We start from the raw sequence: 27224 nt of genomic DNA on the forward strand, positions 1-27224 counted from the left end.
GTTATACTGCTATGCGAACAGGTAGGGAAAGCTGTATTTATTGTAGCAGTACTTTATGATAATTTTTAGTTCTACTGATTAAGTGGCTCTGCCTGCCCCTCACAGCTCCTGGATCCAGATATACCCTTTGATTCTAAGGCCATCTCTAATTCTTCCTACACATACCCTCAGCTCTTTGTGCCAACATAATAATGTGCAGAGACAGAGAAGTTGAACAAAGTGTCTAGTTAACTAACCATTTTGAATATTGATGTTCAAGGGAGAGCTATAATATGATTTAACTTTTATTATCTATCATATTAGATCAGGAAAAATTAGATGTAATGCATCAGCTGTGTTGGACGAAACAATTCCACACGAAACAAACTGACCAAATGATCAAAGAACTAGAAATAGTTTTCTAATCAAGTACTTTAACCTTTCAAGTTAGTTCTCATATTCTGAAAACAGCATCTTAGTTTTATACCTTATGATACAGCTGACAAAGGGTACATTTAGTATATCACCAGTATTAAACTGGCTTTGATGGCTACATTTTCTTAAAGAAATTAAGATCAGAACTAAATATTATGCTAGGCTGAACACCTGTCTCTAGCAATACACCATGGACCTGACATCACACCAAACACTTGGTAACAATGGATGCCAGAGAGGGGAAAAAACACAATGCTTTATGTGACCGTTACAAGCAGAGGCAGTGCTTGGTTTTGGCTTGCACATTGTCATTTTAAACAGGTTGCTGGAAAGGATTAAAACCTATTCTCCATTTTCCTACCTACTACAGAACCCTCATCTAAATGTTAACACGCTGAATGATCACAATTCACTTTCCTAAATAAATGGTTCTTAGTGCAACATATCCAAGTGTAACCTAACTCAGAAATTCATTGCTTCATAGAAGCACATTACTCTATTGCCAAAAACAGTTTCAATCTGCCAGCATCCATTCTGTTATAATGTCCTTTGTAGTCAATAATCACCACTGTACATAACTGCTTTGCTTTACAATGGATCATAAAGCTGCAGGAAAAATTCTGAAGGAAAAGGTTCCAAGGTAGCACGAGGGAAAATATTCTGAGGGTTGTAATGGCTAAGAAATCCAAGTTACACTGAACTTGAATGGTGCTTCTCAGACTGTTTCTACTCTCAACTCCTTTTGTCTAAATATCTGTATGAATCTGATCACCCAGTTTCAGAAGCAGCATGTATCAGGCTTTCCTTTGTGGATAAATATCACCAGAGAATTATGATGTTTCTGTTACAATTTACAAATACAGTGGTACCTCGGGTTACAAACACCTTGGGTTACAAACTCCGCTAACCCGGTAGTACCTCGTGTTGAGAACTTTACCTCAGGATGAAAATGGAAATAGCGCGCCAGCGGCGCAATGGCAGCGGGGGGCCCCATTAGCAAAAGCGTATTTCAGGTTAAGAACAGTTTCAGGTTAAGAACGGACCTCTGGAACAAATTAAATTCATAACCTGAGGTACCCCTGCAGAGAGTAGGTAGAGAGAAACAGCATAGCTTAAAAACATTAGAACACCCTTGTGGACCAGGTCAGTGGTCCATCTGGTCCAGCACTTTATATTTTACTGTGGCTAACAAGATACCAAGGGGAATCTTGCAGGAGGAACCTAAGCCTAGAGGGGAACAGCAATGTGTATTTTGTGTTCTAAATGGCAGCTCAAGGTCACATGGCTGGCCAAAATGGCAGCCACCTAAGCCCTGCCTGATACCACAGCCCACAGAGCCATGCTGAAAAAGAGGGCGGGGGGGGGGGAATGAAAAGGTGAAGCCACAGTGAACTAAGCCCAACACGGGAAGGCAATGCACAAACTTGAGCCAAAGCCCCCCCCCCCAAAATTAGGTAAAGGGTACACACACACACACACACACACACACACACACACATATACACAGTATTATTATTATTTCTTCTTCTTCTTCTTCTTCTTCTTCATTGAATTAAGGTTAAATAAAGATAAGAACTACCGAGAAAAGGACACACACTAATATAATATAATGTTAGTTACAATCAAAAGAGTTTTTCATGTAGCACAGGGGTGTGTGGAAGCACGTGCCCAAAGGAACATGGCAACAAGAAAAACAGAGGCCACGTATCCCGTCCCAAATAGTCGCTGGGAAAGCTTGGCCACGTGGTGTGCTCAAAATGGCTGCCGGCAGCAACACACTGTTCACCAGAGGAAGCACAGACAAACTGCAGCCCCAACACACCCGAGAGTAACTCAGGAAATCTGAATCGACCTACTGCCGATACCAGAATAGTCAAGGAACCTCAGCAAAAAAACAAAAGAAAACAAAAAAACCCCAGCAAAATTACCCCCTTATGTACCATAAAAAGCTAAGAGGCTTTAGCGCCAGGAAGGAAGGAAGGAAGGAAGGAAGGTGGAAACCGTACAGAGTAAACAACAACAAACGAAAAAACAAACCCATAAGCAACTCAGGGCAGCTGATCCCCAGCCCTGAGCCTATTTAAAACGCACGCTGCCCCTGCAGGATAGAGTAAATGAAAGCAATTGATTTCGCTGTCTAGAATGGAAGGTGGGGAAGCTGACTGAGCCAGGCACCTGCCCTTTAGCAGACACCCCCACCATTTAATAAAACGCGCACCAACTGAAGGGAAGCAAACACCCGCTGGGACAAGTCAAGGCCAACAGAAAAAAAATCAAGAAATAAGGAGCAAGGCACCTGCTGCTTTGAGAAAGGAAGGAAACTGAGAACGCACAAAGAACCAACACACACTGGGCAAGCCGAGCCCAATAGATGAATTCAGGTAGAAAGGAACAATGTACATGTGGCTCAGTGGAAGGAAGGAAGGAAGGAAGGAAGGAAGGAAGGAAGGAAGGAAGGAAGGAAGGAAGGTGGAAACCGTACAGAGTAAACAACAACAAACGAAAAAACAAACCCATAAGCAACTCAGGGCAAGGGAGGAAGCTGCTCAGAGCAGGGGAGGAAGGTGGGCTGGAAAACCTAAGGAACACAGCCCAACTTCAGTCAAGAAGGAGCAAAACACCACAGTTTAAGGGCAAAGATAAGAGGCAGGGTACAAGCACTCAGAGCAGAGGGGGAAGCTGGACTGAAGAAAGCTAAGGAACGCAGCTCTCACTCTTGTCAGGAAGGAGCACAGCACACAAACAGTTTAGGGCAATGAGGGAGGTGACAGGAGGGAACGAGGTTTAGGGAAATGGCAGAGGAAAGGGAAATCAGATTTGAAGGGGTCTCCAGGAGCGCTCCAAAGCCCTGCCTGCACAAGCCCATCTGTGAAACTCCCCCTCGCAGCGGCTGCAAACATAGAAATGGGGGGATGTAAAGGTGCAGTCAAGTGCAACATTCCGACAGAGGACTAACGGCCTCCATGTTCTAACCGGTTGCTGTGACAACCAGTTTGTCAGTTGCTGGTAGTTTTGAAAGATAACTGCTCAGTTGCAGTCACCTCAGGACCAACTTCCCTCTGGTATAGTTAATTTGCTTGTTATGTAACCTAAGCCTGCCTTCAGGTACAGTTTTGTAAACCTGTATGAATCTTAGAGTAAAATAGTTGTATATTAACATGAATCAGATTTGTGTGTATGTTCTTTAATAGGGATTCAAAGGGATTTTTAACTAGGAAGGCATCTTTTTTAGTAGAACTCAGATGAGTAAGCAACAAGCTGACCGCTGCATAAACTTATAAAGGGGATTGTTTAACTCTGCTAAAGTAAACCTTCCCACAGAAACCTTCTTTGCTCCAAGTGCCAGAACCCAGAGGGGTTAAGTTGAAATAAATTCCTGTGCTGGTGAGCAGTGTGCCGAGGAAAACCAAGCAATCCCTGGCATGAAAGTCACTGTCGCAGCGTTGCAGCGAAGGCTTTTAGGGACTTCAAAATTAACGAAACTAGAACATAGCAAAGGACCCACAAACAGCATGTGGTAAGTAAGCGAGATCGGGGCCAGGGCCACTTAAATGTGGCAAACCACGCCCCCAGCTAGCCGGATTGGCCAGCTGAGGGCGTGGCACGGGACTCCCTGTGACGCAGGGGGCCCAACCACGCCCCCCTGCGAAGCACGGGGAGCAAGTCCCGCTCACAACTCCTCCCCTTGTGAAAGAGGAGAAGTTAAATCAAATAACTGAGAATGGGTATAAGAGACCAGTAGCTTATGAAAAGGATTGAAAAAAAGAACAAACACTTTGTTTTTAAAAAAACAAACAAACCCACTGCTTAACCCACTGCTTTCTAGAGTCCTTCTGCATGCCTCCAGAGAACCAGCTATCAGCACTCAGGCCTTCATATTTTGAAGGCTGAACTATACCTGCTTGATATAGGGGTGCTCTCAGCAGCTCTGCAGATTTAGATGGTGCCAACACTATGGCCCATCTTCAGGTGCTTGTAGCGATAGCCTAGAAAGCCCAGAGCAGCCTAACCTTGGTAATGTTTTATTGAAATACACTATGTACTTCAAGGACCCACAAGGACTCACAGAGACTGTCCCCACCAACCTTTGAGTTCCCTGTCTTTTAAGGCTTGCCAAAGTCCATGCCTGTACTCCTTCAAAGAATGGCATGAAACTGCCTTTGGTGGTCTGGGATAGGGAAGGAGAGAAAAGAAAAAAAAACCCTGCTACCCACTCAAGGTATTGGGACTGGGAACGACATAAGCTCCAAATGAAACAATTAAAATTGATACCATTCATGAGATGGCTGTAGACATCCATCTGCTTTCTTAGCTGCAGTCATTTCAACTAAATGAAAGACAGAACAAGTTAATTTTACACAGCACATACTGTAAATACAGGACTTCAGTAAAGCTATATGGGCACTGTGGGGTTTGCTCTGTTGCTACTGTGGAGAAGGGAGGGTTTTGTGGGATTCTTTTTTGGCATGGATGCTTGTGGACTTTATGCCCCTTAGGATGAGAACAGGGAGGGACTGGTGGAGGGGGATACTGAAATATGCTAAGTGACTCAAAAGCCACAGAGAGTTAGTTGGCACAGAGTGGGGCCCTCTGTGTGGAAGAGGGAGGGGGGGTCTGGCACAAGGGAAATAGCATGTGGGAACCATTGCTAAGACCCCTTGGTTCTATAATCTGCTCAAATGTTGTGTTTGTTTTTACCTAGGTATTTGGTTAAATTGAAACGATTAATTTTTGTTGCTGCAGTTTTGCTCATGATATAATGGTTCAGTTGTTCATTGGTCCTGTTTATACGATTTTGAAATTTTTGTACATCCATTGTTTCCCCCCTGTTTGTTTTTATTACTTTATTCCCTGGTCTGGGATTGAGAACATTAAATGGGGTGGGAGGGTTATAAATACTGCAAATATAAATATAATAAATAAGTGACAGAGTCAATAGAGCCAAGATGCAGCACATGCTCCTTGGGACAGCAAGCCCACTTGCAGTTAGTGCCTGGAAATTCTTGAAAGCATAGAGGATGAGTCCTATTGGACTCAAAGGCCTAGCTAGTCTGGCATTCTGTTCCTACAGGGCACAACTTGATGCTTCTGGGAAGCACACAAGCAGGAGGTGAGGGGAGATCACTCTCCTTCCCAGTCGTGTTCTCCAGCGACTGGGATTCTGAAGCTGTTGCCTCTGGTGCTGGAGGTAATATAGAGTCACCATGACTAGTAGCAACCGATTAGCCTTATCTTTTGCCTAGTCCCATGCCAAAACTAAATTAGGGACCATCAGTGCATCTTGTGGAAGCAAATTCCATAATTTAGATTGCTAAAACGTGTGAAGGACTTACACGGAGGTAACTGGTAACTTTTAAAAAATTATTATGCTGATTGGCAATAGCTCATTGTGCACTTTACCTTGAGAGATTAGCAAGATACTGGCTTGACTCTGTGCTTGTTGGCATCGGTGCTGCCTTTATAGCTCAACTGTGTAGGTTCAGAGCAGGTAGCTACTACAATCTGGGTGTGTTGTCATTTTGTGTTCAAGAACTATTTATTCCATTCCTGACTAATGTAATTGCCTGCAATAGACCATAGAGATATAAGGAAACATTGCATTTAACATGTTGTGCCTATCTCAGAATGTTGAACTTCATTCTCATCATGCTCAAGGATTAGCCCTGGGTGGAGTCCAAAGTGCGTAGGAATGAATTAAGATTGTCCTTAAACTATAGATAGGGACTAATTGCTTTTACATTTCACCTTTGCAAAGTCAAGCTTTTTAGGACATTGTGCAAAAGCCTGTGCAAATCTTATTCAAATGCATCTCAACATCCCTGAGGACTGGACACTACAGTAATACTGCTAAGCATACCTTTAGTAGCAATTTAGAACATCCTTCCACAACCTGTCACCCTCAAGCTATTTTGAGCCACAACTCCCAGCAGTCCCAGAGAGCATGGCTGATGGTCAGGGATTTGGGGAGTTGTAGTCCATCTGGAGGACGCCATGTTTGGGAAGAATGGTTTAGAGCAGTAGTCTTCAGTCTTTTCAGACCCTGGCCCTGCTTTTAACGCAAACATGCATTTCTTAATCTTTTACTGTATATTTTCATAGTGAGTCCTGGCCCACCAGCTGAAGACCAGTAACTGGAAGCATTATTCACACATCAATCCCATCATCCTTGCAACAACCACGTAGGTAGATTAGTTTTGTTATCTAGGGTGGCTTGATTTGAATAAAGGCAATTTAAACAAATCAGTTTATATCATTGGGGGGAGAAAAGACCAATCTCACTCACTTATTCAAATCAAATTTCCCATTGTGAAATTAATATGCTGAACATGTGTACATACTTACTGGTTGCTATAACAGTCGAAACATTTGTTTCGAGCTGTTTTGAACTCTTGCACAATCTTGGACTATTGCCAAACCCTTTGCTCATGTAGCCTATGTGATTTTTGCACCGCACAATTGTTTTTGTAACAGTATGACAGAGGCATCGTTTCTGGTGATGTGCACCCTAATCTCTCTTGTTCTGCTGTGGTCAATCGAGGTGTGTTGGTTTCTGAAGCACTACAGAAAATTAATTTTATAATGAATGATTTTAGAGCGTTGTTTGTGTTGTACTTTTGTATTGTTTTATTGTTGTTAGCCGCCCTGAGCCCAGCTTCGGCTGGGGAGGGCGGGATATAAATAAAATTTATTATTATTATTATTATTACAGAAACCTATTTGGCCTGAGAGTGATGGGGAACCCCTGGTCCTCAATATGTTGTTGGGCTTCCCTAGCTCTAAGAACTAGGCAGCCTCCAACCTATTTTATTTAACTTTAATTCTGGACACACAGATAAAGAAGACGAATTAAAACACAGAAGTTCTGAACGTCTCTTCAGAAAAGTGTGTGAATGTCAACATTGGAGACATTTTAAAAATCTAGGGCTGGGGTGAGAAACTTTGACAGCCCTCCACATACTGTTGGACTCAACTCCCATCAGCTGCAGCTAGCATGGTCAATAATCAGGGGTGATAGTGAAGGAGGGATCGAACAAGATATATTCTAAACCCCAAGTGCAGAAAAGTAATTAACTAAGTTTGTTTGTTTGTCTGCAAATGTGCTCAAGGCTGGAAACAAAGGAAGATTTTCTTTCCTTCTTTCTGACTGCATTCAGCCAGTTAGCAAGTTCAAGAGAAGTTCAGTCCATCCAGACAAACAGGACAGGAGAGCAGGTTGGCAGGCAACCAATTGTTTGAAGTAGATAGGAGCTCGTCTGTTTCCTTTTTAAATTCTTTCCTTTTTGCTAAAGTAAGCAATGTATTGCTTTAAAAACCTTTGTTAGAAAGCTTGCTAATTAAGAAGCTTGTATACAAAATAACCCACAATGATCTCTTCCCCAAGTTCAGTGGGTTTTGCTTTTGCTTTTTTATCATGCAGGAAGACCTTGATGTTTTATAAAATCACGGCAACCTGAAATTTGTTGGTGCCTTGGTCCATGAGTGCCGCACTGTCAAATACTTTGGTGCATGTTCAAATTGCAAGACGCAGGGTTGGGGGTGGGGACATCAAAATGGAACCAAAAACTCTACCTTTATTTGCCAATAAATTAATTGGGCTTTTAATGATTATTGGAAGCATTCTAGTTTAATCATTACCTTTGTTTATAACCTCTGTACTTAAGTGACTGCTGTTTCCCAGCATTCTGCTTTAGAGTCGGGGGCACTGTCTGCTGAAGGAGGAGATAAGTGAAGGGAAGGTGTTTTGATGACTCAAGAGTTACGCCAAACAGGTGAGTGCCACTCTCGCTTCCAGGCTGAAAATGTGAAAAGATTCACAGGGATAATTATGCGAGAGACTTGCATGAATATTTGCTATAGATTATTGTGTATTTGCAATAGATTTGCTAGAACTGTCATTGTATTACTTGGTGTATCCATAGAGGACAGCCAAGTATTCTGTTGTTCTTTCTTCATTTACTGTTCAAAACAATTCAAGTGCAGCAGTCTTGGTCAAGTAAACCTGGTTCTGATCCTGGTTTAATATCCTGGTTTATAGTCTATAAGATTAAACCACAATTTCCCAGTTTGCTTTGTTTTTTACATCTCACCTTCCTTCCAGGTAACTTAAGGTGACATACGTGACCCTCACTCTCCCCACACAACAACCCCTGTGAGGCAGATTCGTGTGTGAATTAGGAACTTGCCCAAGGTCAGCCAGGAACTTCATGGCTGGGTGTGGATTTGTACCCTGGTCTCCTCAGCCTACAAGGGGTGTGGCCTATTGACTCCAGTGGAGTCCATAGAAGGCATTCCCACTGCAATTAGACTTGGGTTGGGAGAGCCTTCTGTTGACTCCATTACAAGACTTCCCCCACCAAATCCTAATAGTGTGTTGTTATTGTTTTTCTGGGATGAGTGATGTTCCTTATCTCAAAACCATTGTAAGCAGGTAGGGAACTGCCCTGCTTTCCACCCCAGCTGGACTCTCCAAGAAGATCACCCCGCTGCCACCAATGTGGTTTAAAAGAAAACTAAGACTTCCTTCCAGCCTAGGCACTGGCCATGAAGGGAAAGTGTGAAGGTGTGCCCAGGTGTGCGATGGCCACATCCGGTCTTGCATGCTTGCCATCAGTGCATAGTGGCTATGGCAGTCCCCCTAGTTTGCAAATGCATCTGTAGGCTCAAATGCACCATACTGCTCTAACCAGTGCACCACACTGCCTGCAATCCTAATTTAATTTACCTGTGGATCCAACAGGTGTTGCATCTGAGTGGACATTTTTAGGATTGCACTTTCAAATGCCGCAGCTGGAGTTGGCAGCCCTGCCCGCCACCCCCATATATATGTGTGTGTGTGTGTGTGTATTCTTCAATAACATGAGTCTAGCTGAGTCCCAGGGAAGGAAGGAGAGAGCCACAGATGTGCAGCAAGAATTTTTCCCTGCCTTTTCTATCCTTATCCAAAGGCAGGCCTCTCTCTCTCTCTCTCTCTCTCTCTCTCTCTCTCTCTCTCTCTCTCTGTTTCTTCAGAAAAAAATTAAAAGCCCAGGCAAAAGGTATGAGCAGGGGCATCATCACTGAGGCCACCTTTCTTCCCAAGGATGATTTCCCAAATCAAGATGATAGCTCAGACCACAGGCCCCATTCTCTGTCTCTTTGTGATGACAGTTCCAAAACATAAGCAAGCAAGAGGTGAAAGAAGCCCTGCAAATGCTTCCAGTTTCCCCAAAATGGCACCTTTCTTGTTTTGAGAACTGGCTGCCCAGCAAAGAAAGCTGCTCACATCCTGCGTTGTGACTGCCTGTGGGCGACCACAACTCTGCCCTCTCTCCCCTATCAGCTTAATGCGTTGTGCTCCTCCTCTGTGTTATATTCTAGCACAAAGCTTTCCAGACTGTGTGTCACGCGACACATTAGTGTTGGCTGCAGTGTGTAGGTGTGTCGTGTGGACGCTCCTACTGGGGCTGGAAAGGGGTTAGTTTAACCCAGTGGTGGCCAAACTCGGCCCTCCAGATGTTTTGAGACTACAACTCCCATCAACCCTAGGTAACAGAACCAGTGGTCAGGGATAATGGGGATTGTAGTCCCAAACATCTGGAGGGCCAAGTTTGGCCACCACTGGTTTAACCTTTGGTTTGCTAGTTTAACCTCGGACTTCTCTTCTCTGGGCTAAACAGTTCGTTCATTCATTCATTCTTTCATTTGCTGCCCTTCATCAAGAGATCACAGGGCGGTTTACAGCATAAAACACGAAGTACATAACCCAATGGGAAAAGAATAATAGGAAAAGAAAAGGGACAATAGTCCTTCTGCTTTACAAGGCCATAGATTAACATCATTCTTTCCTCTTGCTCCTCCTCAGTCCTGCAGATGCCCTTGTTTAATCCAGACTTACACACAGACATGCACACACCCTCCCATGTCTCCTCTTGTTCCTCCCACTGGTCCTTTGCTCCAAACCGGTTCCATCTGCCCTATTTTATCATACAGTGAGATGTATTCAAAGAGAGGAAGACCTCAGAACACATAATGGGCTTATTATCTCCATTTCTCTCTTTGCAAGTGCAAAACAAGGAAACACATTATAGACTTGCAGAACACCAAATAGGCATGTTAAACCATCAAACCAGGTATAAAGTTTGCCATATAAAATGAGCAAACTGATAACAAAGTCATCTGATCACTGCTGGCCAGCAAACTATCTGATAATAAGTTATCCGTAACATCAAATCATGTTTTGTACAGCAAATTCATTTCCAACCTTTGAGCTCCCATCAAGGCAGATAAGCCACCTTTATATTACTCATACATTGTCATGAAAATGGCAAACTGTTGTTTCAAAAAATGGAGTGCTCCTAGGCATTGGCATTTGTACCTCTTAAGTTGAATACTGATTACTACCAAAATTCAAGATTAGTTAAATGGATCAGCCATAACAGGTAAGTGTGGAACCAACAGGTACACTGCTTCACCCTCTTGGCAGGCATTAAAAACAGGGTTCTTCTTGCTGGCTACGTGATCTAGATAATCAGGGATCATAGGACCAGTGAGGTGATATCACACTGTCCCACGCTTAGATTGGATTATGCTATAACATTACAAAGCCAACTCGGAGTGAGGTAGCACATCCCACCATTACTTTGAATTAACTATGTAAGAGCGCTATGGGTCCCCTGTTGCTTTTTTGAAGTCAAAAGATAAACAGACTTTTAAATAATATGCTCATAGTTAACTTTGTGCTGTTTGCAGGATTCACTAATATAATAGGCACATCAGCATCAAGTAAGCAAAATGGATGAAGAAGGCATCAGAAAACGAAGTTCAAATCAAGAACCTGATGAAACGCCCATCAAGAAAAGAAAATCTATGAATCTACAGAAAGAGGCAAGACTTGTAATATATTACATTGGAAACAGTCCTAGAAGCTCTTAGCCTCCCAGATCTCAAATATAGATTCCATTCTATTGTAAAAATCATTTTATTGTTTACTTACTTACTTACTGCGTTCTTAAACCACGCTTCGTCATAGTTAGGGAATTTTAGATTCTGGAATTAATAGTCTTAAGAGGAGCTGCACATATGCAAAGAGGTAGTGAACAGCGCCAGGTGGCCTCAGCCAAATTGTGTCTCTCCTAGGCCTAATACCTTCCCCATGATGCTTATGTGTTTGCATAGTTTATGGCAGGAATAGGGAGCTTGTGACCCTTCAGAGGTTATTGGCCCCCAATTTCCAGCTATGCTGGTTGGGCCTGATGGGAAATGAAGTTCAGGAACATCTGATTCCCCATTCCTAGCTTATGGCATTCACCTTGAGGCACTACAATACAGTCAGTATTTATGAAAGCAATGTGTTTTAAGTATGTATAACTCCTTGTTAGATTTTATTTGTGGCAAAATATGCACCGTGCAAAACATGGGAATTAGCTGTTTTGCCCTGAGCTTTAATTTGAATGCAGACGTACCTAACTTGCAGTTCCCAAACCAGGACATGAATAGAACCAGTTATCCTTCAAAATTCACACTTCTCTGAATTTTGCATTTCCGTTCTCATACCAAATGTTTGCAAAATTGTGTAAACTGGGGGGAAGCGTGCATGGTTGGCATCCGTCTGTGCCAGTGTGCTTCTGGGGATGAAGTCAAACCGCTGGAGAATGACGGTGCTTGCTGTGGCTGAAAAGCCTGGTAATTCTCAATGGCTGCCTTGCACGTTGTTTTTGCTGCTGCAGTAAAGGAGAACTAAATTTAATACTGGGAAAATGTGAAACTGGGGGAGAAACTAAATTTGACAGATTTGCCCATCCACACTTAGAATTCCGTCCTTAAACACATCCTTGCTCTCAAGAGGAGGCACAGTTGCACTTGGTACATGTCCTGTTGTAAAAGCAGGGAATAGTCTAGTTAGGTCCAGCTTTAATGCCCCAAGTGGGGAAGTAAAATGCTCTGTGATGTTAACACCTGAGTTAATTAGTAGAGTGTTGTTTGCTAAATGTGGAGATAACCACAAAGCTCAGTGAAGTACAAAAGGAAAGCCTCTTTTCCCAGAACATCTGGTTAATGTTTGGATTGTACCACAAGTTGTTCCTAGTGTCACCTCACCTGTTAATGGCGCTGAAAGTCTCAGCACAGCAGAGTCCTCTCACACTCATTACTTTTTCCCTTGGCAAGACTATTTCCTTGGCACCAAATATGAAGAAATGGTCATGGTCAATACTGAGCGCTTATTCCTCCACATTCTTGTCACCCTTGCCAAGGCAACAAGTAACGTTTTATATTTTTAAAATTCTTTTTAAACATTTTCACCCCACTTCCAAGCTGAAGAAGGCTCCTAGAGCGGCTTACCAAGGTCATTCCCAGAACAGACCTTAACTCTGACCTCAGGCTTCTGAAATTTTTTAGTCTTTATTTCATTTTAGTTTTATATTGCTTTTAAGTCTTGTGTTACATTCCAAGTCGCTTTGACTTCACTTTTAATTTAAAAAATGACTAAGAAGTACAATTAATAATATTAACTGTAGATCCTACGGATGTGTTTGTTGGGAAAATAAGCTCCCCCTAAGATATGTGTCGGCAGGTGTTGTATAAAGCAGTGTTTCTGCAATAAGAGTGGACCCTTCCTAACATATTCTTGGGTTAACATCTGTTTCAATGTTCCTGTCCCCCATCCATCTGAAACCTGATGATACTACCTATAGAAGATTGAAAGAACCACTCCGGTTGAATTCACCTAACCTCAATTTCTTTTCCCAGGTGGGCCTGCTTAGTGGAATCGGTCTCATTGTTGGAACAGTGATTGGTTCGGGAATCTTTGTTTCTCCAAAGGCCGTTCTGGCTAATGTTGGAGCTGTTGGGCCCTGCTTAGTCATCTGGGCAGCCTGTGGAGTGCTCGCTACGTTAGGTAAATCACTACTGCTCATTCCAAGTTTATTACAAGCTCCTTGTTATGTGTTATTTTGTTTAGCCCTTTAACAATGGATTTGCATTTGCTAGTTTTGCATTTGAAATTAGCATATATGATATAGGTGTTTAGGGAAAATGCTAGCCAAAGCTCACACATTACATTACAGTGGTACCTTGGTTCTCAAACAGCTTAGTTGTTGAACAAATCAGCTCCCGAACGCCGCAAACCCGGAAGTGTTCCAGTTTGCGAACATTTTTCGGAAGCTGAACGTCTGACGCGGCTTCCGCTTGAGTGCGGGAAGCTCCTGCAGCCAACTGGAAGCCATGCCTTGGTTTTTGAATGATTTCGGGAGTCGAATGGATTCCCGGTACGGATTAAGTTCGAGAACCAAGGTATCACTGTATTTTGAAGCTCCTATTGTTCATCTGGCCTCTCTTGCAAATCACCATGGGATGAAGAACCAAGTGATCTATGTTTAGTATATGGCAACCATATCCTAGCATGTTGTGGTGGTTAGACTAGAATTGGGGGTGTTCAGGGTTCAAATCTCCACTCGTCCATGAAGCTCTCTGTGTAATCTTGGACTAGTCACCATCCCTTAACCTGACTTACCTCACAGGGTTTTTGCATGTATTGAAGAAAATGGAAAGGATGAATGAGAGATAAATATAAACGTAATAAATATGTGATAACTGGCTCTAAAAATCACTTTTTGTCACTTGATTTTCTTTTATTGATGCCCCCTGAGTCCCAAGGCACCCGCTGATGATGTCATGGACAGTGTCTAATAGACACCATGAGAACAAGCGCAGTGTTTATAAATGAAAATAATCGTGCTTGTGGGGGAGAGGAAAAAAAGCATTTATTCAGCAACTCAAAATTATACTTGGTTGCCACCAGATGAGCTTCTCACAACAGAAGCACTCATTGGGTGAGAGAAATGTTGACTAGTTCCATATACCATAACAAAATTATGCACTTAATAGGAACAAAATCCCTGGTGCCTTGAAACAGGCTAGAAGGACCAGGTGCATATAGAGCCCTCCAGAAGCCATATTGAAATGGAGATGGGTGATTGTGGCAGTGGTGGCGGAAGCGGAAGGTTATTTTAAAAACTCCCACTTCTTTCTTCAGGGGCATTTTGTTTTGCCGAACTTGGAACAATGATAACAAAATCAGGAGGAGACTATTCTTACCTCATGGAAGCCTTTGGCCCAATCCCTGCATATTTGTTTTCCTGGGCAAGTCTCATGGTCACCATGCCCAGTTCCTTTGCCATCATTTGCCTCAGCTTTGCTGAGTACACAGCGGCTCCGTTTTATCCAGGTTGTGACCCCCCCACGATTGTCATCAAGTGTCTGGCAGCAGCAGTCCTCTGTGAGTATTTGGCTTTTGATCAGGAAGACAAAGGTAGCTGGAAGGGCGAGTTAGCGGCCTAAAACCAAATGCATAGAGATAACAGCAAAGAATAGGCTTCCTTTTACACCGGTGCAAATTTGTGGGTTAATTTGGCACAAGCTGGAGGCAGCTGCTGCGCAACAGAAGCGAAGAGACTGTGCTGGGAACCAAAGGTCCCTAGTTCAAATTTCATCTCTGCCATGACCCCATGTGCAGCCTTGGTCAAATTCCCCTCTCCCTTTTTGGGAACTTGGGAATAGTACCACTAACCAATTTTCTATATGGCTCCTGCCAACTTAGCAGTTTGAAAGCATACCAGCACGCCAGGGCAAGTAGATAAATAGATACCACTGCAGCAGGAAGGTAAATGGCGTTTCTGTGTGCTCTGGCACTCATCACTGTGTCCCGTTGCACCAAAAGCAGTCAGGCTGGCCACATGACCTGCAAAAGCTGTGAGATGAGTGCTGCACCCTATAGTTGCCTTTGACTGGACTTAACCTTCCACAGGTCCTTTACCTTTCCTGTAAAGAGTGCACATGATGATGAGTGAAATGGTTTGAACACTTTGAATGCAGAGGAACATATGAAGCTACCACGCAGCTGGTCAGATTATCGGTCCATCTAGCCCATTATTGGCTACTCTGAGTGGCAGGAAAATGAACTGGGAAGGCAAAGGACGGATTCCAGGGGTACAGAAGCTTATTTGTTGAGGTGACATTTCTCGTGAATCTTCCACCCTTTCCTTTCTCTTAGTTACAATTACTCTGGTGAATGCCCTGAGTGTGAAGTGGGCGAGCTACATACAGAACTTTTTTGCTGTGGCTAAAATGGTCATTGTCATAATTATCATTGTAAGTGGGATTGTTCTTCTAGCCCAAGGTATGTTATGTTGGAGTCTTAGTTGCAGTATGTATAATCTATCTATCTATATCTATCTATCTATCTATCTATCTATCTATCTATCTATCTATCTATAATGTATCTGCAGCAGTTGACTGGGAATGATACAACTGCTTTGTTTTGTTTTTGCTTTCTGTTTGGGGGGTGGGTGGGAACCTGTTTGTTGATATTTTTAATATTTCCTTCCTTTTAAATAAATTAAAAGCCGTTTATGACATACATTAAAGATAAGTCTCAAGTTTCAAAAAGTTCCTATTCCGTTTCAATATGTTTTTCAATATGTTTTAAGATCTGGCATAATATAATCTATGGGCAAGTGCCCCTTGTGAAGTGGTGATGGACCACAAAAATGGGGAAGGGGTCAAGGAGGGTCAGTTGGGTGGTGAGCGATCAATGTACCTCTTATTTTCCTTTGATGAATGAATCTGGAAGATATGATACCAAAACCACAAAGGGTCCAGTGGCATCTTAGGCAAACAGATTTATCGGGGTGGGTGGGAGTTTTCACGGGCTCTGAGCCAAGTTCCTCAGATGCAAGAAATGACATGTTTCACTTTCCCTCCCCCAGGAAATACAAAGAACTTCAACAATTCGTTTGATGGTCCCCCGCTTTCTGTGGGTACCATTAGTCTTGCATTTTATAATGGACTCTGGGCCTATAGTGGATGGTAATATAATTTTATGACTCATTAACAGTTAGAGTGTAGCAGTTCATGCCTTATTTTGATGTGTCTTTACTGCACTTTAAGAAAGATATGGCATGAAAACTCTGGCACCTGAAGTCTTGCTGAAGAATCACACCTGTAGGGTGGGGAATACTTATTCTAAACTTATGGTGGCTTCCTGGTAGGCATGAAAGGAGACAGAGCCCACCCACTTTTGTGTGGGAGAGCTAAGCAGACCATTAACTTGTGGAACTTGCTATCACATGATGCAGTGATGGCCAATAGCTGAGATGACTTTTGAAGGCACCAACAATATCAGCTAGTCTTAGGTCATTAGAAAAAAGAGTTAACAGCATCTTAAGGTTAGAACTATTATATAGCCAGGCATCCCCAACCTCGACCCTCCAGATGTTTTGGGACTACAACTCCCATCATCCCTAGCTAACAGGACCAGTGGTCAGGGATGATGGGAGTTGTAGTCCCCAAACATCTGGAGGGCCGAGATTGGGGATGCCTGACTTAGAGCCAGTTCATATGCCTAATAAAATCTCTGATCCAATAGGTCTCTCCAGATGTTTCCATAGGTTGGGGTGTAGGTGGGTGTTGTCTTAATTGATGGTTGCTTCTCATATGGGAGGTGAATGGATGTCAGGTATTACAAAAGGAGGAAGGACTCATATTTGTTAAGGGAATATTTTTTCCTGAAGTGGTAAGGCTGTGTCTGGGCTGTAGTATTTCAGATGGCAGCTCCTTCATACTCAATCCTCAAAATAGACCCCTACACATAGAAAATAGCATGTCACAGAGACACGTAACTGAGAAGCTTTTCCTTTTGTCCAGGATAGCCATATGCAGGGCATCAGGCTACCAAAGGCTGATCTAATGTATGCTTAGATGTGCAAGGGATTATTTTTGCACAGAACAGGTGCATATATTCCTGATTGTTTATTGGTACTTGCTATTACTGTTGAAAGCCATATTGGGCACTTGCTTCTGTGCAAAATGCAGAACACAAATCAAAATAGGACATTTTCTACTTGGCTCTGTGAAATCTCTCATAAAGATTTTGCTGTTGTTTGTGGTTGAAAGGGAATTATAATTTCAGAAAAAATATCTATTAACATCCAGACTTACATCCCATAACCCTTTTATTTGGAAATTAAATTCCACTGGGTTCAAAAGGGTTTTCTCCCAAGAACGTGCAGGATGCAAAGTAACATTTTGGTACTTCTCTCCCCCCCCCCATCCCTTCCAGGAATCAACTTAATTATATCACAGAGGAACTTAAAAATCCTAATAGGTAAGAAAAATGCTGCATCAGCTGATAAAACACCATTTCTTTTTCCTCCTCCCTGCTTGGCAGGGGGTTGGACTCGATGGCCCTTGTGGTCTCTTCCAACTCTATGATTCTATGATTCCCTCACAGTCCCATTGAAACAAGGATTTCCAACCTGCCATTCAGTGTACAGCCCTAAGGCAGTGTGCAAAAAGTTTCACAAAGCAACAACAAAATCCAGTAAGCTGTTTTCTGAAACCAGGCCCATGTTAGTGAACTGCATCTATACAGTTAGGAGGAAATATATCTATTCCAAGTCATTTTGTTGCCTGAGGTAAAGGACAAGATGGTTGCCACCTGCAGAAGCTAACTGGACTGGCTGTTTTAGTCTGACAGTGCCCTTCAGAACCACCCAAGGGCAGAAAGCTAGTTTAGGCTGTGTGGCACACCCAGCTCTATCCTCCACCAGGGGGAAAATGCCTGGGAGCACAGGAGGAACTGCCTCTGGCCACCAGCATCTGCCACCCAAGGCAGTTGCCTCACTCTACCTAGTGGTAGAGCTGGCTCTGCATCCAACAACAACAGAGCGAAATTTTAAAGTCTAAATACACAGCTGTTTAGAGCCAAACTAGATGTAGTGTTCAATGTACAGATGCAATTAATATGTTGTTGTTGTTATTTAGTCATTTAGTCGTGTCCGACTCTTCATGACCCCATGGACCAGAGCACGCCAGGCACTTCTGTCTTCCACTGCCTCCCGCAGTTTGGTCAAATTCATGCTGGTAGCCTCGAGAACACTGTCCAACCATCTCGTCCTCTGTCGTCCCCTTCTCCTTGTGCCCTCCATCTTTCCCAACATCAGGGTCCTTTCCAGGGAGTCTTCTCTTCTCATGAGGTGGCCAAAGTATTGGAGCCTCAGCTTCACGATCTGTCCTTCTAGTGAGCACTCAGGGCTGATTTCCTTAAGAATGGATAGGTTTGATCTTCTTGCAGTCAAGAGTCTCCTCTAGCACCATAATTCAAAAGCATCAATTCTTCGGCGATCAGCCTTATATACATGTATTTTATAACGTTAATGAACAGCATCCATGGGGACGAGGTGGGGGCTGGTCTCCCCCCCATTAACCCTCCCCCCTCCTTTGTCCTGCTGACCCTCTCACCCAAGCTGCTATCTGCATTGGGAAGGAAGCTCCTCCTCTGGTTCTGCTTGCGTGTCCACTCATCTTATGTTCTTAAGTTCTCAATGCAAATATCATTCTTTAACTGATAGCATATCTCTTTACATTATCTAGAAATCTACCACTCTGTATTGGTATTGGAATCCCTCTGGTCACAGTTTGTTATGTTCTGATCAATATATCCTATTTCACGGTTATGACGACAACAGAACTTCTGCAGTCTCCAGCTGTTGCTGTGGTGAGTCCAAGTGGGAAAATGTGTTGTTTTTCACCTCTGTACAAGAGGATGTTTTGATACAAACGGCAGAACAAGATCGGAAATGGTTTAAGTTACACAAGGGAAAACTTGCTTCTCTAAAAAGTTGTGCAAGCTTTTTATTAAGTATCTTTTTCATTACTGCTGTATCTTCATGTGCCCAGTTGGTTGACCTCTAGGTTTTAAAGATGTGCATTATTTCAATTCCTTCCATCACAGACATATGGAGATAGGGTTCTTTATCCTGCTTCCTGGATAGTCCCTCTCTTTGTGGCTTTTTCTGCCATCGGGTCAGCCAATGGGACTTGCTTTACTGCTAGCAGGTAAAACAAAACTTTCTGATGTGGAATTCCAGTGCGCTGCAAGTTAAAGTTGACTTATGTGCCCCCAGCCCCCAATCCAGATTGCAAGACTTCTGCACTTATATGTACCTGGAGTTAAGAGCATCACGATTGTCAACAGGCAGATGCCCAGGTGACACTTAAAAGCAGGTCATATTGCAGACAGCTGCCCCAATCATCTGCTAATTAGAAGTACATGTGCCTCTGAATTAGTTTTCCTCTGAATTAATCCAATCATTTTTAAGGAACCCGTGGTGGAAGCTGCCCCAGCATTATGTGAATAAATAATTCGATATGTTAGTGATACATTGTGTGAAGGAGTACTTCATAGTCATTCTGAATGGGTCCCATGTCTGCACCATCCTCTCATTAAAAGTAACCTGGGGGCACTCGGGAGACAGGGGCACATTGACATTTCCAAGCTACTAAACTTTGCTGAGTTGCTGGAAGGTGGTGCAAGGAAAGGTGGTATAGAAGGGGAAAGCAGCTTAAATTTAACATCACAACTGCACATTCACTCACAACTGCATGTGGCAGTTGTGCTGATCTCATTCCATTTCCCAGATTCTTTTGCTTTTAACATTGGACTTAATCAGGATCTTGTTTTTTCTCAAACCACAACCGTTGCAACTAGTTCCTCATACACTCTCCATAGCCCATATTACTGCATGACATGGTAAACACAGATTCTGCAATGCTCTCTGAATGCATCACCAAAAATATGAAAAGCGCAGAAGTCTTGTCATCCTTTGCTCTTGGTCAGCTCATCACAATGGCTTCTCTAATGAGAATGATTTACCTTCTCAGGCTTCCTTACGTAGCTGGTCGTGAAGGACACGTGTTAAAAGTGCTCTCTTACATCAACATCAAGCGCTTAACTCCAGTGCCTGCTATTATCTTTTATGTAAGTATGATTTCTGAAGTGTCAGAAGAGCATCATAGGACCCCTGCTGGATCAGACCAAAGGCCTGTCTAGTCCAGCATTGTTCTCTGTTATTGGAAGCAAGGCTTAGCCGTCACGACTAGTAGTCAATGCTGCTTTTATCCTCCATTTATTTGTCTAATATCCAACCGGTCCACGTTGGCAGCCATCACAACTCCCATGAGGCCAAATTCCATGTGACTGCACTCGGCTTTCCTATCTGTATGCAAAAGGGTCTGTATGCAAGTGGAGGCCTTGTATTATAATGAAGCAACCATGCAGTAGGGCTGCAAATTTAAAGTCACTGGAGAGACTAAGCAAGCATGTCTGAATTAGTTTTCCAACAGAGTTATCATAGCCACAATTAGTATTGGCCATTCTATTAAAAGGCCTCTAAACCCAACACTGAAATCTGCAGGGTTTTTTTTTAAAAAAAACGCCTTCTCCACAATGCATTTCTTCTCCTTTCAGGGTGCAATAGCTATGCTTTACATAATTCCTGGAGACATCAACACCCTCATCAACTACTTTAGCTTTACGGTTTGGATATTCTATGGTCTAACTGTGCTGGGACTCATTGTCATGCGCTTTACAAGAAAAGATCTTGAAAGGCCTATCCGTGTAAGTAGCCCACCAGAATATATTCTCATCAGTGTTCAGGATGGTTTGGCAGTTCCTCTTGTGTTGCTCCTTTTGTTACTGCTGGAGTTGGGGGAGAAATTAGGTTAACATGTGAGCTGCCTCTAGGTTAGATTATTGCAATGCACTCTATGCAGTGCCGTTTTGAATAGCATTCAGAAACTGCACTTAGTGCAGAATTCAGGGGCCAGAATTGACTGGGAGTAGGCGGTCTGATCCTGGTTCAAGTGCATAGGATGTGTTAGCTCCCTGACCCAATTCAAAGTGCTGCTCTTGACATATAAAGTCTTACACTGCCCATGACATCAATACTTCAATACAGTGGTACCTCGCAAGACGAATGCCTCGGAAGACGAAAAACTCGCAAGACGAAAGAGTTTTTCGTTTTTTGAGTTGCTTCGCAAGACGATTTTCCCTATGGGCTTGCTTCGCAAGACGAAAAACCTCGCAAGACGAAAAGACTCGCGGAACGAATTAATTTCGTCTTGCGAGGCACCACTGTACTTAATACCTAATCATCTGAGGGCCTTCTTTGTGCGCCCCCTTCAATAAACAGCAACATGAGAACAGGCCTTTTCAGTGGTGTTCCCCCATTGTGGAATGCTCTTTTTAGAGAGACATGCACCTGGCACCATCATTGTCAACTTTTAGGCACTTTGGCAAAGATGTTCCTTTCCCCAGGCATTTGGCTCTTAACTGGAGTGTAAGGATATGGTGATATCCAATCCTTGTGTTCACTGTTTAGTAGGATGGGATAGGATTTGTCCTTTTTATTGTGACTGCAAGATGGGTACTTTTTGTCAATTACCTTTTGGGTGTGTTTTACATTTTGTATCATGTATGTTTTCATAACTCTAACTTACTTTGAGACATATTTGTAGCAAGCGCCGAATAAATCCAATAAATAAATAGCGCCCAATTCACACTTCCCCAAACTTTATGAAAACTGAAATACAGCTGTCCTTTAAATAGGCCCTGTGTGCGCCCATGATAATCAGCATTTTTAAAAATCCCTAGGCCCCAAACAGCCTAGGATGACTTGGGTATCATGCAGAAGCCAATTAAGATGTGGAATGCCTGGACTGTGGCAAGACTTGCCAAAACCACCAGATCCTCTCTTGGCCTAGCAAGTAACATTTGTATGCTGTTCCTGATGCAACAGTCAAGTTGTTAAAATGGAGGGCATTAGACTCTTGAGCCAGAATATTACTTGGCCTTGCTAGGTCGTTCCAACCTGGGATTCCTCAACACACACAATTACATTCCCACCCCCTCCGCTCTGTCTTGCAGGTCCCTCTTATCATCCCCATCCTTGTGCTGTTGGTTTCCATTGTGCTGGTCCTGGCACCCATCATCACTGCACCCGAGCTGCCATATCTGTATTGTGTTCTGTTTATTATCAGTGGACTTGTCATTTATGTACTTTTCATCCACTTCAAATTCAGCTGGGCTCAAAAAATCTCAAGTGAGTATATGGTTGATTTCCATCCCAGGGGAAGACGTGATGAAATAATCTGGGTGTGGCTCTTTAACTCTGATTCAAAGGGAAAGAGCTTCTTAAAGAGGAACAGGTGGCATGCATGAGATACAATAAAGAGGAAATTATGTGAATAGAGCAGGCTCATAGAGCTGGGAATGGGGTATGTGCTCTCCTCAGATCACTTGAGTGGCTAGAGATTACATACACAATGCATGCTTCTGCGCACTGGCCACTTGCCCTTTGCTAGTGTTTCCAGTTACAAAAACATTCCAATTGGAATTTCCCCCCTTCCTTCAGGGTAGACAATTTTTAAGCCTCCCTATATTTTAAAGAGTTTCAGACATTCCTGTGCCTGCTTCTTCCTAACCACTAGCCATCTTTTCTTTAAAGATTGAAACTTGATGGTAGTTTGACATACACAGGAAATAGATCCTTTTGATTGTGGCAACTGGTCTTTTGAGTGGACTCTGACACTTAGCAAAGGTTACAGCTCATTATGTCCTGGAAACCATTTGAAATGTGGTCCGAGATGCCCTCACTTTCTGGAATATTCTCAAGACCCATGTTAATTTGGCTATAGGAAAAGTAAAGCCCATAATCTGGCTTGTGGAATCAACACGGAGGCTTCTAAGTGGTTAAGTGCAAAAGGGGAAATGATCTAGGAAAAGAAATGGTACTAACAGTGCAATTGCCATTTCTAAAGGCTTCTGACCTCAACAACTTCTGCTTTTCAGAGCCCATCACTATGCACCTTCAGATGCTTCTGGAAGTAGTTCCACCAGAAGATGTTCCTGAATAACATTGAATTTTTCCATTATTAAAAAGGCTAGATCCTGGAAATGGTTCAGCAGGTATGATACATAATGTCCACAACTATAGGTCTCAATGCTGAGGATAGGAGACATTTGTGAGACAATAAGTGTGCTGAAAAAGACACTGTTCTGTTCTTTTCCCCTGTAAAATGCATTCATTTTTGTAACATATTGTATTCAGGGATTTTCAACATCTTAAGAAAATATCTGAATGGGGGGAAAGACCTGAGGATTTGTAGGCCATGGACTTGATTTCAGGTATGGAATTTCCACATTATTTTCTCAGCAAGCTGAAAGGACAGAACATACAGTATTACAGTGCCATCTACCAGCAAACAAACATGGAAGCGCAAAGATGAAATCTCATATATTAAATGTCTTACAGATTTATAAAGAGCAGAAACCCAAATGAAATGACAGGAGAATATATGGGAGGGAGAAAGACTTGTGATCCAAACTATGGTTACCAGACGTCCCCGGCTCCACCAATCTGTCCCCGGGCAGAATCCACCCCTGAAATGTCCCCGGATTTAATGTAATGTCCCCTGATTAATCATATGCCTGGGGACTTCCGGTGATGGAACATGGTGGGCGCATGCAGGCTCAGCGGCAGCCTCAGCAAAACCCCGCTACACCCTGGCTTGCGAGGAGACCCTCCCCAGAGCCTGAAGCAGTCATCTGGTACAACTCCCTCCTCGGGAGCCTGAAGTGCAGTGGGGCTTTGCTGCAACTCTCCCGCCTAACAGCTGACGCAGGAAAAGAATCCTCCCTCTCTGTCAGCTCTGCAAACAGCCCTGCTCCTCCTGCTTGCTTGCTTGCTTGCTTGAGCTGGGTCTCTCCTGCTTGCTCAAGAGGAAGAAGCACTTTAAAGGCCCCTTTGCTGCATTCTGCCTGCTTGTGAGCTGAGCTACCAAGCCGGCAGAAAGCAGGATGCTGCCTTGAGCCTTCCCTGACAGAGGTTGTTGCTTCAACGTTAGGCTGGATCCAAGAAGCTACATCTTTGATCTGGCTACCACCATTCCTCTTACCATTGGTTTGGGGTCAGGGTTCCACAGTATGTTGTGTTTGGGATGTGCAAGCTAAGTTTTCCATGCTGTGCTCGGCTGTTGTCTCATTCCTGAGACAGCAGGCAAGTAAGTGGAAATAATCTCAAAGGGGTCAAAGTCAGGACTCATATACCGAGCAGGTGGTGATCTTGGAACAGACGTGTTTGTTGCTTTTCAAAATTACTTTTGTGAAAGATTTGCAGGAAAAGCAAAGCTGTAGCATTTCATACTGCTGCAAACATGGGATGAACTGCTGGTAAATGGAACACTAGACGTTCTTTCCCTACCTTCCTCTGGCCTTCTCTAGATTCCTTGTGCATGCTGAAAAGCCAAAGTTCCAGCATTACTATTTTGTGACTTGTTGCATATTTTCTATTTAATTAATAAATAGTTTCTAAAAACGCCAAAGACATAAAGGATGGTTTTAAGAGTGTTCTTTATTGCTTTTCTAACAGGCATAAACAACTTTTTCCATAACTATTCATATGAAATGCCTAGTATTCAAACCATCACCAATCACTATATTATTCTTTTCATTAGAATTCACTGTATGAGGGTTCTGAGAAACTGCAGGGCTGTGTTGCCCCTGGTGCTATGCTAAAAGCCAAACAAAATTTCACATGGCAGATGTTTCTTAATTTTCAAAATAAAAGCAGCAGGAAGGGTTCCACATTGGATAGGTGGACTGGCAGGGAAACATAAACAGGAGGAGCTTGTTTCCCCCTCCCATTCAAATTTCTTTCCTGACATCCTGCTTTTACCTACAGAAGATACATATTTGTTGCAAAAAATTGCCAGAGACAAAGGGGTTAAACAGCCCTTCCCTGCAATTTCTTTGACCCAGTTTGTATAAATGAAAATCAGTCTTGGAGGTTGCAAAGGCCAAACTCTTGGAAAAACACTGGCAGTGCAGCCGTAAGCACATTTAGCTGGAAGCAGGTCCTACTTGAGTTCAGCTCCCGAATAAGGCTGCAATCCTCTATCTGCTTACCTGGGAGTATGCCCCATTGAACTCAATGGAACTTTTTTCTACTACATGCATAGGATTATGGCCTTAAGAAGGGTTTATCACAACATCCAACTTTAAGCCAAATACTTCTGATCTAATTGCATATATGATATACAGAGATGTCCAACTGTTATAATGTCATTTGGGTCAATTATGTGAAACACTGAAAGCTCAACAATTGCTGCCATATTCATGTTATAGAGTAAACTGTTGTTGCACTGTACTGTTACACATTTGACAATGTGGAGTGGGAATATTTAACTGGAAAAAGTAGAGGGATTTAGAAAATAGGATGCAGGCATCAGTGGGCATGTTAGAACCATTGCAACTAATACCTGCAGCTTCCAGAGAGACTGTCAATTCAGTGACAGAATGCTGCTCCTCGTTGGAGGATATAGACTATAGCATCTTAAAAGCTACTATTTATCCAATACTGTCAACAGAGCAATTATTTTGTTAAGCGTACTGCCTTGTGATCTTCAGATGAAGGGCAGCATATAAATTTAATAGTAAGTATAGCAAAGGGACTATCATATATAATTATGCCTGTGCATCTGACATCAGACAGTCATTTGGGATTCCTTCACTTTACTTTTTGTTGTTATACTGCTATGCGAACAGGTAGGGAAAGCTGTATTTATTGTAGCAGTACTTTATGATAATTTTTAGTTCTTCTGATTAAGTGGCTCTCCCACAGCTCCTCACAGCTCCTGGATCCAGATATACCCTTTGATTCTAAGGCCATCTCTAATTCTTCCTACACATACCCACAGCTCTTTGTGCCAACATAATAACATACAGAAACAGAGCAATTGAACAAAGTGTCTAGTAACTAACCATTTTGAATATTGATGTTCAAGGGAGAGCTATAATATAATTTAACTTTTATTATCTACCATATTAGATCAGGAAAAATTAGCACCAGCTGTGTTGGTCCAAACAATTCCACACAAAACAAACCGATCAAATGATCAAAGAACTAGAAATAGTTTTCTAATCAAGTACTTTAACCTTTCAAATTAGTTCTCATATTCTGAAAACAAAAATATTTTCTGCACAGATCAGTCAGCATCTTATAGTTTTACACCTTAAGGTGCAGCTAACAAAGGGTACATTTAGTACATCACCAGTATTAAACTGGTTTTGATGGCTACATTTTCTTAAAGAAATTAGGATCAGAACTAAATATTATGCTAGATTGAACACCTGTCTCTAGCAGTACAACAGACTGTTTCTACTCTTAACTCCTTTTGTCTAAATATCTCTGTGAGGCTTCATAATTTGTTTTGTGAGGAAAAGGCCAGAAGCTGTGCTTTCTTTTTGAAACAGGCTCCAAGAATAGCCAGAGAGAGAGAGAGAGAGAGAGAGAGAGAGAGAGAGAGAGAGAGAGAAAGAGAGGATTTTCACCTCCCTCCATTGGTTTCATGGTTAGGTACTTAGCAAAAATCACCACAACTCTTCTACTCGGAGCAAATGTACCTTGAATTAAAACTCACTGAAATCAATTGTACATGTGATCAGTCTATGGCAGTTAAGTCAAAGAGCAAACATCCCACCCTCCCACTATGACACCCCTCTTCAAGATCATGGTCAAAATTTAGAACTTTTCCTGATGTTCAAAAAGCTAAAATGCTTTCATTATGGAAATGCCACCCAAGCTGCAGGTTCTCATGTGACAGCCGAGTTCTTAATCCCCATTTCCAAACCAGAATTAACAGATGGACAAATCACTCTCGGTGTCACTGTCATCCGAGGAGTCCTCCTCCTCTTCCTCCTCTGTATAAACCAGGTGCACTTTCTTGGGACCTGTGCCTGCTTAAGAAAAAAGCACATTATACATAGATCTAGAAAAGTTAATTTCCAGCATTCTAGTACAGTTTAACATGCCCCTTTGAAGAGAGGGTCTTGCCTGGTTCTTAATGGCCCTGGGTGCTATAGGACAAGCAATACTGCCTGCCAACTGGTGTCTGGTTTTAGGGTGTGAATGTAGGGTGTGGGGGAGGGGGAGGGT

At 42.7% G+C, this 27224-nt stretch overlaps 2 protein-coding genes across 13 annotated transcripts in view; one reads left to right on the forward strand and one right to left on the reverse strand.

The window, feature by feature from the left end:
- SLC7A9 (solute carrier family 7 member 9) overlaps positions 1–24567 on the forward strand; it is a 43840-nt gene extending 19273 nt beyond the window's left edge. The window contains exons 2-13 of one of the 4 annotated variants that reach the window (XM_083629092.1): positions 11143–11277; positions 13141–13288; positions 14426–14668; positions 15443–15568; positions 16158–16257; positions 17510–17554; positions 18823–18946; positions 19184–19287; positions 20113–20209; positions 20699–20848; positions 22157–22331; positions 23081–24567. In XM_083629092.1, coding sequence (XP_083485218.1) covers positions 11185–11277; positions 13141–13288; positions 14426–14668; positions 15443–15568; positions 16158–16257; positions 17510–17554; positions 18823–18946; positions 19184–19287; positions 20113–20209; positions 20699–20848; positions 22157–22331; positions 23081–23145 — 1470 coding nt within the window. In that variant the 5' untranslated portion in view covers positions 11143–11184 and the 3' untranslated portion in view covers positions 23146–24567. Of the gene's footprint in view, positions 1–11142; positions 11278–12564; positions 12652–13023; positions 13289–14425; positions 14669–15442; positions 15569–16157; positions 16258–17509; positions 17555–18822; positions 18947–19183; positions 19288–20112; positions 20210–20698; positions 20849–22156; positions 22332–23080 lie in introns of those variants that run through there. The other 3 variants (XM_083629094.1, XM_083629091.1, XM_083629090.1) reach the window with 3 other exon arrangements.
- TDRD12 (tudor domain containing 12) overlaps positions 4518–27224 on the reverse strand; it is a 57541-nt gene continuing 34834 nt past the window's right edge. For 5 of the 9 annotated variants that reach the window (XM_083629057.1, XM_083629056.1, XM_083629058.1 and 2 more), the window contains exon 33: positions 24624–27028. In XM_083629057.1, the coding sequence (XP_083485183.1) occupies positions 26925–27028 (104 nt within the window). In that variant the 3' untranslated portion in view covers positions 24624–26924. Of the gene's footprint in view, positions 4742–24623; positions 27029–27224 lie in introns of those variants that run through there. The other 4 variants (XM_083629062.1, XM_083629061.1, XM_083629063.1 and 1 more) reach the window with 2 other exon arrangements.

The sequence above is a fragment of the Podarcis filfolensis genome (assembly GCF_964270895.1).
Source record: "Podarcis filfolensis genome assembly, chromosome: 8".
Classification (NCBI taxonomy): Eukaryota; Metazoa; Chordata; class Lepidosauria; order Squamata; family Lacertidae; genus Podarcis; species Podarcis filfolensis.